Source organism: Pipistrellus hanaki, assembly GCF_964339955.1.
Source record: "Pipistrellus hanaki genome assembly, chromosome: 14".
Classification (NCBI taxonomy): Eukaryota; Metazoa; Chordata; class Mammalia; order Chiroptera; family Vespertilionidae; genus Pipistrellus; species Pipistrellus hanaki.
The window spans coordinates 18,275,390-18,294,407 of NC_140516.1; the positions used below are offsets into that span (position 1 = coordinate 18,275,390).

General features: G+C 38.2%; 1 protein-coding gene across 1 annotated transcript in view; it reads right to left on the bottom strand.

Moving 5' to 3' along the window:
- Window positions 1-440: 440 nt before the first annotated feature.
- Window positions 441-19,018, bottom strand: part of TET1 (tet methylcytosine dioxygenase 1) — a 104,970-nt gene continuing 86,392 nt past the window's right edge. Inside the window, exons 8-12 of the mRNA XM_084904238.1 lie at window positions 18,780-18,866; window positions 14,914-15,003; window positions 13,102-13,239; window positions 9,965-10,286; window positions 441-4,407 (exon numbers count right to left, since the gene is read on the bottom strand). Coding sequence (XP_084760364.1) covers window positions 3,461-4,407; window positions 9,965-10,286; window positions 13,102-13,239; window positions 14,914-15,003; window positions 18,780-18,866 — 1,584 coding nt within the window. The 3' untranslated portion in view covers window positions 441-3,460. The remainder of the gene's footprint in view (window positions 4,408-9,964; window positions 10,287-13,101; window positions 13,240-14,913; window positions 15,004-18,779; window positions 18,867-19,018) is intronic.

A 19,018-nucleotide genomic window follows, 5' to 3' on the forward strand; every position in this document is an offset into this window, starting at 1 on the left:
GTTGTCCCCGATAAAATACTACAATATGTATAAAGACTAAACTTATAGTTTGAGGTTATTTTCATACATGCTATTGTGTAAAATAAATAATGGGTAGGGATCTATGAAGTAATAACATTAGAAAGGAGGATACTTCATATGAATTAAGTCAATATCTCATTTACAAGAGTATCGGTTCAATTGAGTATGTACTGGGGTTATGTCTCAAGCAAATTGCTTATGGTTCTCATCTAGAAAAATTCTATATTTAACAAATGAAATTATTGCACCCACATGCAGATTTCATAAAGATGTTGGAAGGTTGTTTAAGATGCAATCATTTTGCTAATATGTTGCAAAAATTAACCTACAGCTATACATCCTGTTAGGTTCCATTTTCAATAATATTTCAGCGATTTCCAACCTTTTTTACCTCATGGTACAAATAAACCAGTTACTAAAATTCTGCAACACACCAAAAAGTATATTATCTTTCGCCTATCTGACAAAAAACAAACACACACACACACACACCCAAAGGGTATGATTCTCATAGCACAAAGGTGGAAAATCGCTGATATATTTCAAACAGGTCTATGTCATGATATAGTTGGTACTTTGTGGATGAATTGGAAAGAGGATGTAGATAAAGAAAACAAGAAATACTATTTCCAATGATAGCCTATGAGCCATTAGAAATAGGACTTGAAGGGCAGCATATTTCATAGGATTCTACACTTGACAGGAGTTATTCTCCCATCATTGGTAAGTTTGTAACATATTATGAACAGGTTGGGCTAACTTGGGAGTCATGCATCAAGCAATTCTATTATCACACCATGAACGAAAGTAGAAGGTTGAAAACCCAAAGGCAGAAGACTGACTGCTAAAAAAACCAAAACACGTAAAACAAAATGTGATCATTACAGTAAAATATAATAGCGGTATAGAAATATTAGATAGCCAGTTTTCTGAGTGACAATGTCATTTCAAACAAATTTATTTCCTTGCTTCATGAAAAAGAGCACTCTTACAGCAAGAGTAGCCAGTATACAATCACAATGCTGCAGAACATTTAAGCATGAGCTTTGAAAAAATTACAGGGCGTACAATGGGATGGATAATTTAGGAAAGAGTTCAATAATGCAGGAATCCTGTGTGGTTCCCACCATGGGCTTATTAGCTGAGCAGGTGTTAATCCCAGTACTCTCTAAAATCAACACTCGTGCTTCAGGTTTAGATTGTTAAGGAAACTTATTTTAAGTTAGTGACACTGATCGGAATTGCTGTACATATATCACAATGGTGTGTTTTGAAGGAAATGTGTTTATTTATTTATTTATTAAAATGTGTGTTAAGAGTATCTTCTAGGATTTTAATTCTTCAAGTTTACTGTTATGGGTGGTGATACAAATAAAACAAAAGCATTTACTTAAAATTTGCAGACATTCAATAAGTGTTGAATGGATAGATGGGTGGATGGATAAAGTATCTTTAAGTTTTATCCATTAAGTCTGGTGAAAAAATAACTCCTAGTGAGAGGTAAGGCCTAAAATAAAATATCACAATGGTGTATTCTTGATGGTTTACTACAAGTAAATATCTTATTTAAGCAGCTGAAACAATAAAGAATCACTTATTTATAAACTTAGATGTATAAGAAACCATAGGTTCACAAAAATATACATGTTTTACAACAGAAATCTAAGGCACACAAAATACTAAAACAAGTCAATGAATTACCCTATTTTACATATTCAAAAGCAAAAATCAACTTATACAAGATGGACTATCAATGACATTTTGCTATTTACAATCCCTTCATATTCCCTTACATTGATTAGTCAAAAGCTTGAAACTGATACTTTGCACCATATATTATTTTAATAATTTATGATTAATTTTATTTAGAGAGCTTACTGGAATTGTTTGCTTTTGCACCAAAATCGTGAGTGTTAGCGGTTATGGCCTTCCTATGGCATTTCCAGAGGAGAAGCACCGTTAGGTTTCCCATACTCCCAAGGAATCTGAGACTTTGAAGGTTATAGCACCTCTGCATTTTAACAGAATCAAGTATTTCACTGAAATTTCTTCTCGATCTAAAATTTGGTTTGGGCAATCTCTTTTGAACCAGAAAAAGTAACACAAGAAATAATGGGACGACTGAAAAAATAATCAGAATGCCTATTTTCCTGAAACCTAGATCATAGGCAATTATCTCAAAACTAATATGTTTAAACTACTTTGGATTAACTAATTTATAACATACCAACTATTTGTTTTGTGTGTGTAATGATAAGGAATTAATTTTCACAATATTTCTACTAAAATTTTATTCTTAGTCTCTACTAGAATGACTTTCAGAATAAGGCAATTTGGGATGGGTAGGGTTCTTACTACTTAATTTTTGTATTTAATCACCTTGAAACTTTAGAAGCATTTGACTCTTTTGAATCCTATCATGCCAAATCTCCTTTTGGAAACACCTTTCATAGATTATATTGAGAAAGTTACAGTGAAAGTAAATTGGGGTCAACGTTGCTCAGCAAGAGCTCACACTTACTTAGTTCCCAAGAAAATATTAATCAATGTGGATGATATGCTTTCCGATTCCAATTTGAGATAATTAACAATTTTCACATGATTGATTTTATATAAGTAGCTAATATTTGAATGAGAAAGAACACATTAAAAAACACAAACCATACACATGTATGAATACATATTGCAGTTAATAAGATGGAACTCTACACAGCAAGAATAAATGATTTCTCTTGTATGCAAATATGCACAAACAATAGACAATTGGATTCTTATACTATACTATTTCAAGTTAATTTTAAAAATAGAAAGTGCTTTTAAAATATATATTTACAATTTACGAACAGCCTCCAACCATTACTAATAATAACGAATTATTTTATACAGGAGATACCTTAAGAGAGAAAACATTTCATTGGTTTATTTCAAAGGAAAATGCCTATTTTCTAGCAATGATTGGAAGATGCGGAAACCATGGCACCATGAAATAATAATTCAGCTTATAATGAACTATGTCGATGTGGTTAAGCACCAGGAGCTGTGTAGAGTTAACACTGTATATATCTTGATTTTTTACATCATAGCACATTATCAGTTAAAAGCCTCTAAAAATTACTCGTTTCATAGTAAACAGACTTATTGAAAGCACCAAACTGAGTGATTCTCTCAAGGTTAACACCTAACCAAAACATTTCTTTTATGTATTTAAAACTATAAAACTTTTTTTTATTTTTGCTTAAAATGTGCACCTTCTATCAATTGTCAAAATATATATAGTCACAGTTAAGAAATACCCACCCTCCTTCATTTTGTCTGTTTTTACTTCAGCCTTCGAATGGGTGAGATGAAGATCTGGTAAACAACAACATGACTTCCCTGTAACAGCACCTTGGAAGAATACACTGCGCTAGCAAAGGCATTGGGAAGGGGAGGACCGCCTTCACACCCAATGGTTATAGGGCCCCGCGACGTGGGTGACGGCGTAAGGGGCCACGGTGACAACATTGTCATGGGTCAAGGTGACCGCCTTTCGGGAAGGAACTTCTTCCTCCAGCTCCATCACCTCAGGGGACAGCTCGGGACCCTCGTTAGCTGCCTGATGGCTCTGATCGGAGACCTTAATTTTCTTACTCTTAGCTTCTTTATCTTTAGCCTCGTACTTAATCTTGTTTTTTTCAAAACCGTGGTGGGGACTGTTTAGGTTTTTGTGCTGGTAGAAGACGAGAGAGAGGCGTGTGGGATGATTCCGGTTGGGGTGTCGGACGGGAGTGGTGGCATGAAGCTCCCGCCGGGCACACTCGATTAAAACAGAGCCGTGAGCCGGGGCTATGGCCACCCCGCCAACCTCGTCATCCAAAAAGATGTGCTCACTGTCTGACCAATACTCCTCAAGGTGGGGCAACTTCTGCACAGCGGATGCCTGGGGGCCATGGGATGGGGGGGCATCTGATGGAGGCTCAGCTGCCGCCGAATGCTGCCCATCTTCTTCCTTCAGGGAGGAAGCAAGTGCAGGAGCAGAGGTGATGAGTGGGGGCTGCTGGTTGGGCTCATGAGAAGGCATCTGCTCAGATGGACCAGCGGGAGGCTCAGAACCCACCAGGGGATCGGACATGGGAGTAGGCAAAGTGGGAAGAGGACTCACTTCACCAGGCTGTGCAATTCCAGGGCATTCCCCAGCGGCGGCGGCGGCATTAGCATCACTGTGTCTCCCAGAAGACATCGTGAAGTCGGGATTGCTACTTCTTTCTGGAAACCCGCCCGAAACCGAGGCATCTTTTGTGGTGGAAACGGTGTTGGCGGACGAGGATAAGTCTGGGGATAAGGTTGCCTCTTGCACTGGGTGCGGAATGGATGGGATCGGTGAGGAAGTTTGAATGTTGTTCGAACCTTTGAAGACAAAATTTGGTTCAGTTTCACGTTTTTAAAATTTTGTTTTAGTTACTTTTAATATTATTATTTTTATTGATTTCGGAGAGGGAGAGACAGAAAAATCAAGGATGAGAGGAAATCATTGATTGGTTGCCTCCAGCAAGCCCCCTATCGGGGATTGAGCCCCACACCCAGGCATGTGCCCTTGATAGGAATCCAACCTGGACCCTTCATCCATAGGCCAAAGCTCTGTCTACTGAGCCAAACCAGCTAGGGCTAAAGAGTATTTTTTTAAAAAAATATATTTTTTATTGATTTCAGAGAGGAAGGAAGAGGGAGAGAGAGATAGAAACGTTAATGATGAGAACCATTGATTGGCTGCCTCCTGCATGACCCCACTGGGGATTAAGCCCACAACCCAGGCATGTGCCCTTGACTGAAATTGAAACTGGGATCCTTCAGTCCATAGACCAATGCTCTATCCACTGAGCCAAACCAGGTAGGGCTAAAGAGTACAAAGAATTATAACAGCCGAGACTGGTTTGGCTCAATGGATAGAGCGTCGGCTTGGGGACTGAAGGGTCCCGGGTTCGATTCCGGTCAGGGGCATGTACCTTGGTTGCGGGCATATCCCCAGTAGCGGGTGTGCAAGAGGCAGCTGATTGATGACTCTCTCTCATCGATGTTTCTAACTCCCTATCTCTCTCCCTTCCTCTCTGTACAAAATCAATAAAATATATTTAAAAAAAAAAAAAGAATTATAACAAAACACTGACAATGGAAATGTTGGCCAATTTTGTGCCACTTAACGTCAAACACACACGAAAACATTAAAAATGAAACCAAGGACCCTTCAGTCCACTGTGATAAACTGGCTCGGCATAGTTCCTTTTTCCAAAGAGAAGTTATACATAGGACCCAGGGTGTGAGTGGTACATCAAGAAACCCATGCTGCATCTGTTATTATGGAAGTTAAGTTGTCGACAAATACAAATAATGAGCGGGGAAAAAGGGTAAAATAGTGATGAGTCTTTCATTAAGCCTAATAAAACTGTAAAAGAAAGGTTTTATGGGAAAGATTACAAAGGGGTCAAGATGTTATGGGCCAAATATTGTACATATGACTACAAATAAGGTATATGTTAACCAAAAGAAATTGTATCTTCAATTTTGGATATGATTATAAATAGAGAGGAAGTGAAAGAGAGATAGGTTACCTAATAACAGAGAAACATGTAAACTGACTGTACCTTCGCTAGACCACAGCCAAGCAGAGTGAGAATGCAAATTAACGCAACGAAGATGGCAGTTAATTTGCATTCATGCCTGGGTCCCGGGAACCTCCTAGGCCAGCGTTTTTCAACGCTGTTCCGCGGCACATTAGTGTGCTGCGAGATGTTGCCTGGTGTGCCGTAGGTGCAGACAAGACAAGAATTTTATAATTTTTCACTATTTTGTTTACTTAATATTTCATAATAAAGTAATTATAAAATACTTTCTTTGTGTTTATTTGATTCCTATTCAAGAGAATTACTTTATATATAGTCAATATAGGCACAGAGTTAAATTTTTTAACATTTTCTAATGGTGGTGTGCCTCGTGATTTTTTTCATGAAACAAGTGTGCCTTTGCCCAAAAATGGTTGAAAAACACTGTCCTAGCCACCCAGATCACTCCCAGTCGGCCATCAGGCAGAGGCTTTAGGCTTTGAAGCGGCCGAGCCTGCGGTCAGAGGGGCGGGTGGGGGAACCACTTCCCAAGCCTAAGGTCTTGGCAGATGCTTTAGCCTTAGAAAGGGGCTGAGCCTGCGATCGGAGGTGCAGGCGAGGAACTCCTTCCCAAGCCTGTGCTAGAGGTTTCTGGCTTGGGAAGGGGAAAATATCAATGGAAACATATCCTGAGGTGAGGATAAAACGAAAAATAAAGAAAGAAATGTCACATGCTATGAAAGACACATCTTGAAAATGCTTAAAGAAAGTTGTCATTTTTTCACGGCGAAGGGACTGGAGTCCGTGCTGATGAAAACACCTTGGCATCTGCGGTGACTGGCAGTGGCTGCAGCAGAGGGGTGATGGGGCTGGCGCCTTCCCCTGATCAACCCGGTCGCCGCAAGCAAAAGGAGGCCAGACTAAGGCTTAGGTCGGCTCCCAATGAGGAGCGGGCTTAAGCCGTCCATAGGACATCCCCTGAGGGCTCCCAGTAGGTGAGAGGGAGCAGGATGGGCTGAGGGACCCCTTCCTAGTGCACAAATTTTGTGCACCAGGCACCTAGTATTGACAGAAAGAATCATCAATCAGTTGACTTCCATATGCACCTCACCTGACGTATCAAACCTGCAACATAGGTATGTGCCCTGACGGAAATTGAACCTACACCTTTTGGTGTGTAGGACAAGACTCCCAACACACAGAACTAACATGCCTGGGTGGTATACGTTATTTTAAAAATAGCATGTAAAGATGCTATCTAATTGGGAATGACACAAAGATAAAAATTATATGATTGTTATTTATAAGCAGAATGTAACCAGCACTCTATAAAAAAAGTGCTCACTGTCATTTCTCCCATTTAAAAAAACAAACAAACAAATAAACAACCCATCTTAAAAATATAAAGATCAAAGAAGTTGATCTGTTTGAATATCAATATAAATTCATGGTGTATTTTTTCCATTAGGCTCTTTAGAGAAAAGACTGATTTTAGAAGTGGAACAGGATTATATTTGACTAGAGGCCTGGTGCACTAGATATTCGTGCACAGAGAGTCCCTCAGCCTGGCCTGTATCCTTCTCCAATACATGACAGCTGGCTCCTAACCACCTCTGCCTGCCTGCCTGCCTGATCCTGCCCCTAACTGCCTCTGCCTTGGCCCCTTCGGCTGTAACCGGTAGGAAGTTGGACATGCAAAAGACTTCTGTTAGATCAGGACTAATTAGCATGTTACTCTTTTATTATTAGAGATTATAGATGAGCCTGGAACATCTGGCCAGAACAGAAGCTATCAAAGACAGTTGGGGGTTCTGAAAAAGCAATTTATAAGCCAGGTTTCTACTGACTAAAGATGGGACAATTAAATATATATCTATTGATTTCAGAGAGGAAGAAAGGAGAGATAGAAACATCAATGATGAGAAAGTCATTGATCAGTGGCCTCCTGCAAGGCCCCTGCTGGGGATTGAGCCAGAAACCGAGGCATATGCCAGGACTGGGAATCAAATAGTAACCTCCTGGTTCATACTCAATCACAGAGGCTTGAAAGTCAGACAGAAATGAGATTCTGGTCTTCCTGTATATCTTTCCTTTATTGTTCTCCTCTCCCCATTCCTCATTAACGTTGGTTGGTTTCTCCACACTTCCAGTTTCTTCAGGCCAATAACATCAGCGTTAACCTTGACACTTTTGTGGGGACACATGCCAAATTTAATCAGAAATCCTGTTGATTTAACCTTCCAATCATATCTGGAATTAGGTATTTCCTTATATCCTTTTCAACCATGCTGGTCCTCTCCTGAATTATTAGGATAGCCTTTAGGATGACCCTACTTTTCTCTTCACTGCCCCACTTTACTCTAGTTTTAACCTAGTAACCAGCGTGTTAGGTTTGAGTCACATCATATCCGTTTTCTATACTGAAATCGCCAGTAAACTTCTCATTCACAATGAAGACCAAAGTCTTTACAGCAATCTGCAAAGCCTGAGATATGTGGAACCCTTTTGTCTCTCCCATTTCACACTTGCTCCGACCACAATGGACTCCTTGCGAGCATCAAGAATTCAAGGGAAACTCCTGCCTCCTGCCTATGCCATTTCCTCTGGCTAGAGTGCTATTTTTCCAAATAAAAGCACTGCAGATTCTCATGTCCTTCAGGATGTCACGGAAATTCCTTACCCTTAGTGAATATTTGTGATGTATTTATATATTTTTTATTGATTTTTTACAAAAGAGGAAGGGAGAGAGATAGAGAGCTAGAAACATCAATGAGAGAGAAACATCGACCAGCTGCCTCTTGCACACCTCCTACAGGGGATGTGCCCGCAACCAATATCTGTGATGTATTTAAATGTAATTCTTTTACAGTAATATCTGCCCTTATTGCCATGGCTACATTTCCAATACCCAAAATACTTCAGTAAAACTGGTTGAGCAGGCTACTTAAATTGATCAAGGAAGACTTCAAGGAAGTAATGTCACTTCGTGTATACCAAAAGGAAGGATTAGGGCTTTTTTTAAAAAAAAAAAAAAAAAAAAGAAAGAAAGAACATGTTGTCCCTTCTGGATGGCTCAGTTAGCTAGAGCATCTTCCTGGGCACCAAAAGGTTTTAGGTTTGATTCCCGGACCAGGCACATACCTAGGTGGCCAGTTTTGATCTCTGGTCAGGGAATGATTTATGTTACATCTCAATCTCTCTTACCCAACTTTCTTTCTCAAATACTTGGGTGAAGATTAAAAAACAACAACAACAACAACAAAAAAAAAAATCAAAAAACACGTTTTTGAAAAAAAATAGAGATGGGGCATTTTTGTTGACTTTTGGTGTGTGTAAGTATGTAAAAACTAGAGGCCTGGCACACAAAAAATTCATCCCTCAGCCTGGCCTGACCCCTCGCACAGTCCTGGTGCCCTCAGGGGATGTCCTACTGCCAGCTCAGGCCCACTCCCCATGGGGAGCAGTCTGACCTCCCTCTATGGGAGGCAACTGGGCCGATCAGGGGAAGGTGCTGCCCCCATCACCCCACTGCTGCTGCCACTGCCGGCCCTCCTCGGCCCTCGCAGCTGCTGCAGCTTTGTCCACAAGGACGTCTGGTCTAATTAGCATATTACCCTTTTATTAGTATAGATATATTTGGTGTCATAGATATAGTTTGAACTCTAACAAAGTTATATTAAAAACAAATGAGCCCTAACTGGTTTGTCTCAGTGGATCCAGTGTCAGCCTGCAGACTAAAGGGTCCCGGGTTCCCTTCTGATCAGGGCCACGTGCCTGGGTTGTTGGCTCCATCCCCAGTAGGGGGCGTGCAGGAAGCAGGTGATCGATGGTACTCTCAAGTCACTGATGTTTCTATCTCTCTCTCCATCTCCCTAACTCTCTGAAAACAATAAAAATATGTATTTTTTTTTTAACAAAAGAGATATAACAATAAACTAACTTAATTGCCTGATAACTGACATAAAGGATTTCTTCCTATAATGCCCATTACTAAGAGTAGCAAAGATAAAGAAGAATATAGTACAAAGGAAACACTCAACTTCCGAAAAGGAAACTGATGCACTGAAAACAAGCAGTCCCATGCCTCATCTAAAAGAAACAGTGATGGCCCTAACCAGTTTGGCTCAGTGGATATAGCGTCAGCCTGCAGACTGAAAGGTCCCGGGTTCGATTCCAGTCAAGGGCATGTACCTTAGTTGTGGGCACATCCCCAGTAGGGGGTGTGCAAGAGGCAGCTGATCGAAGATTCTCTCTCATCGATGTTTCTAACTCTCTGTCCCTCTCTCTTCCTCTCTGTGAAAAATCAATAAAATATATATATATATATATATATATATATTTTTAAAAAGTGAGTGATGAAGCCTTACTGTTGTGTGTTGTGGAGTTATTCTTCCGCTTGATTCGAGGAATGAGCTTCTTCTCCATAGCCTTCATCTTGCACGTGAAGCCGTCTGTCCTCCTCGACGTCCTTTTCTTCCCACAGCGAGGAATTGGTTGCCTAAAAAATGTCCTTTTTTTTGGGCGGGGCTTGAGGACATCGATGGCCCCAGACCTGACCTTCGCTTCCATTCCTTCCCTGGAGTCAAACTCGTCGGTGTCCGATAATTTATACAGGGGTAAAACATGGAGCTGCTCATCTTGAGGAACGATGCCAAAGGAGCGGTTGTCTTCTCGTGTTAAAGTACAAACCTGACAGGAAGGAAAACATGGAAAATATAGGTCCTGCACACGCACCAGTTACTCCTACCATCTCACCGCCATATCGCAAGGGATTTGTATTCAAATTTGATGTTCAATTTTATATATTAAGAGATTTAAAAATAGTAAATACTATGAACTTATCAATTGTTTGTAAACAAGACCCTTATAATTTTCACTTGACTTTTAAGTAAATGATAATGCATGTTTATATATTTTACAATATTTTAACTATTAAGCATTTTAGCTGTTACATTATATCTTACCTTTAGTAAACAAAGCTAGTGAACTGTTGTTCACTGCCTTCATATTAAATATTAACTATTAAGAAATGACTACTTTAGCCGGGACCAGTTTGGCTCAATGGATAGAGCGTCGGCTTGGGGACTGAAGGGCCCCGGGTTCGATTCTGGTCAAGGGCATGTACCTTGGTTGCGGGCATATCCCCAGTAGGGGTTGTGCAAGAGGCAGCTGATCGATGACTCTCTATCTCTCTCCCTTCCTCTCTGTACAAAAATCAATAAAATATATTTAAAAAAAAAAAAAAACTACTTTATAGCTAATACATAACCTTAATTCTTAATACTTAAATAATGTCAAATTCCTTCAGGTAGAGGGAGTTTAATTATAATAATTTTTCTACTTTGCTGTGTTTCCTTTAGGTCTTCTTCATTTCTCTTTGGTAAGTAAAGTTTATAAGTATCTTTTCTGCCTTCACTAAATAAATTCATGAAACAAAAGAGGAAGCACAAAAGATCTTTTCTAGCAAGACATATATTTTATCTATTTTTTAAAAAACAACTTAAGTATCGTATCTTGGCAGGCGAGAATTCTTCCACTGAACCACCAATGCACGCCTAAGTATCGTATCTTGATAAATTTTCTCTTTCTGTTCCATTTTTCTTCTATCATAAATAGAAGTAAATTATATTTATTATAATTTGCCTGACTTGTGTTTTTGTTTCTATAACACTGACCCTAGGATATTTTTAAGAAATATATATTTTATTGATTTTACACAGAGAGGAAGGGAGAGGGATAGAGTTAGAAACATAAATGAGAGAGAAACATCAATCAGCTGCCTTCTGCACACCTCCTACTGGGGATGTGCCTACAGCCAAGGTGCATGCCCCTGACCCGAACTGAATCCAGGACCCTTGAGTCTGCAGGCAGATGCTCGATCCACTGAGCCAAACCAGTTAGGGCCTGAGGATATTGTTTCACATTGATTTCCAGACAGTGGAAGAAGCGGGGGAAGGGGGTTGGGGAGAGAGACAAAAGAAAAAACCTGAAGAGAAACACTCATCCACTGGCTACTGAGGATTGGAAACCTACAACTGAGGTACCAGCTCTTGACTGAGAATAGAACACATGATCCTTCTTTGTGCAGACCAGTGCTGTGACCACTGAGGAAAATGGCCAGGGCTAAATTGTTTGAATGAGAAATAAGACATGTTAAGAAAATTCTGTCTTGCCGGGACCGGTTTGGCTCTATCCACTGAGACAAATGGGTTTCGGCCAAACTACTATTTCTATGATAATTTTCAAATGTCATTAAAAGCATATACAATTGTTCCCGAGATTTGATTTCCAAGGTTGAAAAATACAGGTCAAATCAGGTACGCTAAAAATCTTTTAAAATCTTACTGTTTTCTGAATATCTCTAGTCAAATTGCCTAGCAAGGTTTGAAATACTGAACTTACTTGATTTCAATATTTTAAAATTTTTATTTATTTTTTATTTTTATTTTATTTTATTTTTTATCTCCCCCCATCCCCGCGCCTTTTCATGCAGCTCAATATTTTAAAATTTAGTAACTTAAAAACATTCTTGTTAAAAAAAATCAAATCTTGCCAAAACTGGTTTGGCTCAGTGGTAAAGAGTCGGTCTGTGGACTGAAAGGTCCCAGGTTCGATTCCGGTCAGGGGCATGTACCTGGGTTGTGGGCACATCCCCAGTAGGGGGTGTGCAAGAGGCAGCTGGTCGATGTTTCTCTCTCATCGATGTTTCTAGTTCTCTATCTCTCTCCCTTCTTCTCTGTAAAAAATCAATACAATATATATTTTTTTAAAAATCAAATCTTTTACTGGTAAATGTTTATGTCAATCCATTTATTTGTAGAGAGTCTAAGACAGGGATAAGGATAAGGTCTAAACATGAGAAATGTAAGAAACAGACAGGGGGAAGAAAATTTGACAGTAGAATTTCAAGGGTTCAGTTTTTTTAAGATGGGGAAATTTATAATTATGCCGAGAACTAGGCATGAGCCCCATGACCGGAATAACAACAGTGGAAAAGAATGAGCATGGACAGTGGATAGAGCTTCAGCCTTTGGACGAAGGGGTCCTGGGTTCCAATCCAGTCAAGGGCACAGGCCAGGATTACCAGTAGGGGGTGTGCAGAAGGCAGCCAATCGATATTCCTCTATTCCCTCTCCCCTCCTTTCTCTAAAATCAATGAAAACATATTTTTCAAATATATATCCTTAAAAAAAACTTTAAGTTGCCTTACTTTCTAACTACTAGATTGATAGCACAGAATCGTTGCTTTGAAGATTCAGATAAGACCTACCTCCTAGCAAGCACACCTCGATTAAATATGTAATTCAAGCATTTCAACAAAATATACGTTGAAGGCTAATTCTGCAACTCTTTTGGAAGTACAGTACTTCAAAAATAAAATAAAACTATTGATTACTATGTTGTGGAACAGAACATACAAAACGATGTTACAAGTCGTACACAAGGCCTCCGCCTAAGCATATAGCAATGGAGGTTTTCGAATCACAAGGGAGCAGGTGCGTACCACAGTGCTTCCATTGTTCATGTTGTGAATGTCCCTGTGGGCATGGGTACAGAAGTCCACGCAAGCAGTGACCCCAGAGAAAGGACGACCTTCCTTGTTGCCAAGCCGACATTCTTGGGCAGTATGTTCAAATTGTACCTAAAAAAAAAACACAAAAACACACACACACAAAAAAAAAAAAACACAACAAAAAAAAAGTAAAAATTAAAGTATGACTCAGTATAATAGACAGAGTTTCATTAAAGCGTAAAAATCACTTCCTAACAAAGTTCTTTAATTACAGTTTGTAACTTCAGAGCTGTCCTCAATGACAGTATTGCTGGATTGAATGTGTGGTTTAGTGACATCCAGGATAAAGAGGTTGAGGACACATGGGTAAAATGGTAATTACTATGGCTGAAGGTAGGGCGGCTATACTAATGCCCACTTATTATTGACTTAAGTAGCCAAATAATGCCATTAGAAAGAAAAATATAGAGTGTGCCTTAATCATGTATGCAATTTTCAAAGGGTATAAAATTAAATATACATACATTCATGAAGAAGTATAGAAAATACATTTATAAAAGTAAATGAAAAGCTGAAATTGAAGAGAGAGAGCATGTTATTCATAATACAAATGAAATAAAGATTTATAAAAAATATGGGTTGATGCTTCTTTAAAATTAGAAACTATTTGATCTTATACAAGATTTATAAATATTTCCTCCCATTCTGTGGTTGTCTTTGTGTAAACTCACCCACTGCTCCGCCATTTTAATTGACATAATTCTGACATGTAACCTGTAAGTTTAAGGTGCACAATGTGGCCATGAGATATGTGGATGTATTGCAAAACGATTGCCACCATAAGTTCAGTTAACATCCAATCCCTCTTTTCTTGTTGATATCCTTTTTAAAAATTCTGATGGTCTACTTTCTCTCAATTATATTTTTCTATCGTCTATTGCTAGTGTATACAAATGCAACGATTTTGCATATTGATCATTCTTTACAGAAACCTTGCTGCAGTCACTTTTCAGCTCTTTGGCTTAAATGATGTATTTATTTTTTGATTAATTAATAAATTAATTAATTGATTAAAGTGGTTGAAGTGACATAAAGGTTTCAGGCGCGGGTTTGTTATGTTAACACTGATTTTTAATTCTGTGTGTGTGTGTGTGTGTACACTATTTTTTAGATACAGTATCATATCACTGGTAATTAGACATTGTTTTATCCCTTCGTTTTTAGTTTGGATTTCTTTAACTTCCCTAATTGTCTTTTACTTCCCCAACTAGAACCTCTATCAACATGTTTCACACAAGTGGTAACATTTGACATTTTTATCTTGTCCTGGATATTAGGCAGAAAACTTTGTCTATTATCATTGGTTCAGTTAGCTCTGAGTTTTTCGTGGAAGTCCTTTACCAGGTTGAGGCACTTCCCTTATAGTGTTAGTTTCTTGAATGTTTTTATTAGTTAAGACTTGGATTATTCAATGACTTTAATTCACTTTACTTCTTTGTTCTATTAATATGGTGTGGCATGCTGATTAATTTTCATGGGTTGAACCAATCACATATTCCTGCTTTCTGAGTTCCATATTGAGAGCGAATCATAATTCTATGATGTTTTAATTCAATTGCCACAATAATATTTCTTTAAAATCCTAGATAATGTTAAAGCTGTCCAATTAAAAAATGGTCAATTGGAAAAAAACAAACAAACAAAAAAAATGGTCAATTGGAAAGGTTTCCTATTAAGAGTGATTTTATTTATAAAGGAATTTCATTAATGTTTAAATGTATTATATAAGGTCCCCACACATACCTGGTTCTGGTAAGCAACCGGAGCATACTGTTTATAAATTGGAGCTAATTGTGTGGCCAAACTCTGCAAATTATCTTCCAGGTTTTTTTCCTATAGGAAAATACAGTCCATAAAGGTTATTTTCACAATATCATGTGAGGTGAGCTCAAGATTACGTAAATGATATGTAGGGTGATGCACACTTCATACTTACACTGATGAAAGAGCTACAATAGAAAACAATGTGGATTGTTTATTAAGAATCTATGCAATTAGTGATTGTTAGGCTTCCTTTCAGTCTTTTCAAACTAAAATTCTATGTTATAAGCTAATTAGAATTTTAAATATGAGAGGTTAGTTACAGGTTTGCTCATGTTGCTAAAAATGAGATCCATATTCAATGATACTGGCTACTGGAATAACAGCAACGTCCACATAAGAATTTTAATTTTTGAGTGTGTCTAACAAGCCTCAAACTTGGCAACTGTAACAAATCAGGGATAACCTTTTCGATTTCCTAAAAAATTACAGTGGTGCCTCGCATAACGAACGCCTCGCACAGCGAACTTTGGACAGGTTTTTCATGAAACCATCGGCCAAAAAGCAGAAAATGGATGAAGATGTGCAAGATTCGGTAGACTCTACTTAGTCTGTCTTAAAATTAAAAAAATGTGTGTTTTTTTTTTAAAAAAATTATGTTTTTAGATGTATCTAAATAAAAATATGTCATCTTAGCATATTTTATGCTACAGAACGAATTATTTTTTTTAACATGTATTGTTATGGGAAAACGCGTTTCACATAACGAACTTTTCACATAACAAGCTTGCTCCTGGAACGAATTAAGTTCGTTGTGTGAGGCACCACTGTATGTTGATGCTTCCACTGACAGACAGACAGACAAGCAAACAAACAAACAAAGCAAGCAAGCCTATATCTAGAGTACTCTGTTCCATTCATCTGTCTCTTAATTATCTGGTACTTAATGTAGTGTACTAGATAGAATGAGGAAAGTTAGGATCCTACTTGAAATACAGTTCCTGTCTTTATACACACACGTTATTTTCTTTGTTTGGGGAAAAACTTTAGAATTATTTAAACTAGAGACCCAGTGCATGACATTTGTGCACTGGAGGCGAGCAGGGAGACCCTCAGCTTGACCTGTGCCCTCTTGTGGTCCAGGACCCCCTGGTGGGCATCTCCCGAGGGGTCCTTAGTGCTGCTGCAGAGGTGGGAGCTCCGGCCACTGCCACCGAGCTCACCAGCCATAAGGCCAGCTTCTGGATGAGTGGAGCTTCCCCTATAGGAGTTGACTGACCACCAGGGGATAATTCCTGCATTGTCTGCTCCCTGGTAGTCAGTGCACATCATAGTGATGGTCTGTTTTGCTGTTCAGTCTATTTGCATATCAGCCTTTTATTTTATAGGATACATATTTAAAAAGATTTTTGTTTTCTAACACTTGAAATATTGTGTAGGGTGTTTTATTGCCAGTAAAATATTATGAACAATATAGTGTCACAATTCAAATTTATAATCCTATTGAGTGGAAATGGTTGTGGTGAGGAGGTTAAGAGGCAAATAGATCCTGATTTTCTAATTGCTTTAGTAGAAAAATGTGTTTCAGACATATTTCTTTTAAATCAGATCTTTGCCTGTTCGGGCTCAAACCAACATCTCTCTATTCTTCTCACCCTATATCTGATCGCAAGAACCACTCAATCTACATCCATGACATGTTGCCACCTGACCAGGAGATTACCCAGTCCTCTACCAAGCTGGCACTATTTCAGCATAACCTTTAGTGAAGAAATAGAAACACCGTCGAATTTTATTTTTATTGACTTCAGAGAGAAAGGGAGAGGGAGAGAGAATAGAAAGATCAATTATGAGAAGGAAGCATTGATTGGCTGATTCCAGCATGCCCTCACTGGGGATGGAGCACTCACCCTAGTTATGTGCTCTTAACCAGAATCAAACCAGGACCCTTTAATCTGCAGGCCATCACTCTATCCACTGAGCTAAACCGGCCAGGGCCACCCTCTAATTTTAAAATTCTCCCCAGACCAACCATTGCTCACCATTTCCTCTGTCCCAATCATAATTCAAGCTACTAGCTCACTTTGTTGAACCTACTCTTGGTCAACTGCAATCCATTTTTCAAAGGGTATAGCCATAGAGAGTTCTTTAAATTACAAGTGTAATTATATAACTCTCTTAAAACCTTTCAATAAACTTCCAAGATCTTGGAAGTGGCATAAAAGGACATTATATACACCTCACTCTCTCTTGCCTGCCGAGATTCATACGGCCTTCACTCAGTTCCTGGAATGAGCACTACTTCATCCTGAATAATAAGCACTATATAAATGTTACTAATTATCAATGATAACCATAAACAAAAACTGATCTCACATCTATTAATTACATAACAGAATTATTATGGTAGAACAGAAATTTTAGTCATGTCAATATTATTAAACTATTTACATGCTTATAGTTTTATCATATACTTGGAATGAAAATTATAATTGTTTTATTTTAAGAAACATCAATGATGAGAATTATTATTATTATATTTTAAATATATATTTTATTGATTTTTTACAGAAAGGAAGAGAGAGGAATAGAGAATTATAAACATCAATGACAGAGAAACATAGATCAGCTGCCTCTTGTACACTCCCTAGTGGAATCGAACCTGGGACCTTTCAGTCCGCAGGACGACAAACTGGTTTCGGCTGGTATCCCATTATTAAGTGTCAGATCTTTGACACAACAGACCAGCTTTCCATTATAAAGTATTTTATATGCCCGTTACTAATTTTTTTTAACAGTTTTCCTCCTAAATGTCTAATAAACTTTTTTTTAGACTTCTATGGTACTTTATTTTCAAGTAATAGTCTTGTCTCTTGAATATTTTCCTTGTTTTCTTGCAATAGATGGGGAATATAGAAAATGCTAAATAAATTGTCTCTTTCAAGAGACCATTATTCATTTAATACCATGAATAAGCTTGTTTGATGTCATAGAGGAAGAGAGAAGGAGAGAGAGACAGAAACATCCACGAAGAGAGAGAATCATTGGTCGGCTGCACTCCCAAAGCAGGGGATTGAGCCTGTACCAGGGAATATGCCCTGACTGTGGCTCAACCTGCACGCATATAGTAAGCCTTTTTGAAAGATATTCTAATCCCTGTGTTCCAGATATACTATGATTAATTCCTGCTGTTTTCTTTTCCATTTATCCTGTCATAATGATTTTGTGTCAATTCCCTTCAATAATTTATGGATCGTTTGCTTTTAAAATACACCCACCTTAAATAATTCAAAGCTATAAATTCTATTTTTATTCATCTAAAAAAAATGTTAAACATGCAAATACATTTTAATGACATTCAGAGCAGTGTTTTCCAAGCTGTGGGTATAATGAATTAGAGGACCATGAAATCAGTTTAGTAGGTCACAACTAGCATTTAAAAAAATAAATGAAATTTTTAAAAAATGTTACCGCATTGTAGAGATACTTAATAAGAACTATAATAAGGTTAAGTCTTTTTTCCCAATAGTTTTGTTTTAATTATTTCCTTATATATATCTATACAGTGGTTTGTGATATAAATTATTATTATTATTTATTATTATTACAATTAGAGCTCAAAGTTTGAAAAACACTGATCTTGGAGTTAATAAGTATCTAAACCGTTCCCACTCCAAACACAGCATAAAACATCACCACACTTAGTGTTACAGGTGCCCCACCCCGCCCCCTGACTATGCACACTGGAGTTGTTAAGAGATGGAATGATACTTATAGCTTGTTATTTCTAATGTAAGTACTCAACTTATTTAAACTTAGCAATAAGGTTGAGTAATTGCTTTGCTCACCATGGCCTCTTGTCCCGGACAGATTGCTTCCGGTCTCACATATCTTCTTTCTGGAATACGTCCTTTAGTAATTCTTTCATAGTAGGTCTGTGGGTAGTAAACTTTCTGAGTCTGTGAAATGGCTTCCTACTTTGGCTGGGTATAAAATGCTAGATGTTCTTTTAATAATAGTTATCTCTGGGGGTTAGGGGAGAAGGAGGAGGGAGCCAGGGACAATTGGAATTTGGCTTGATGGATTT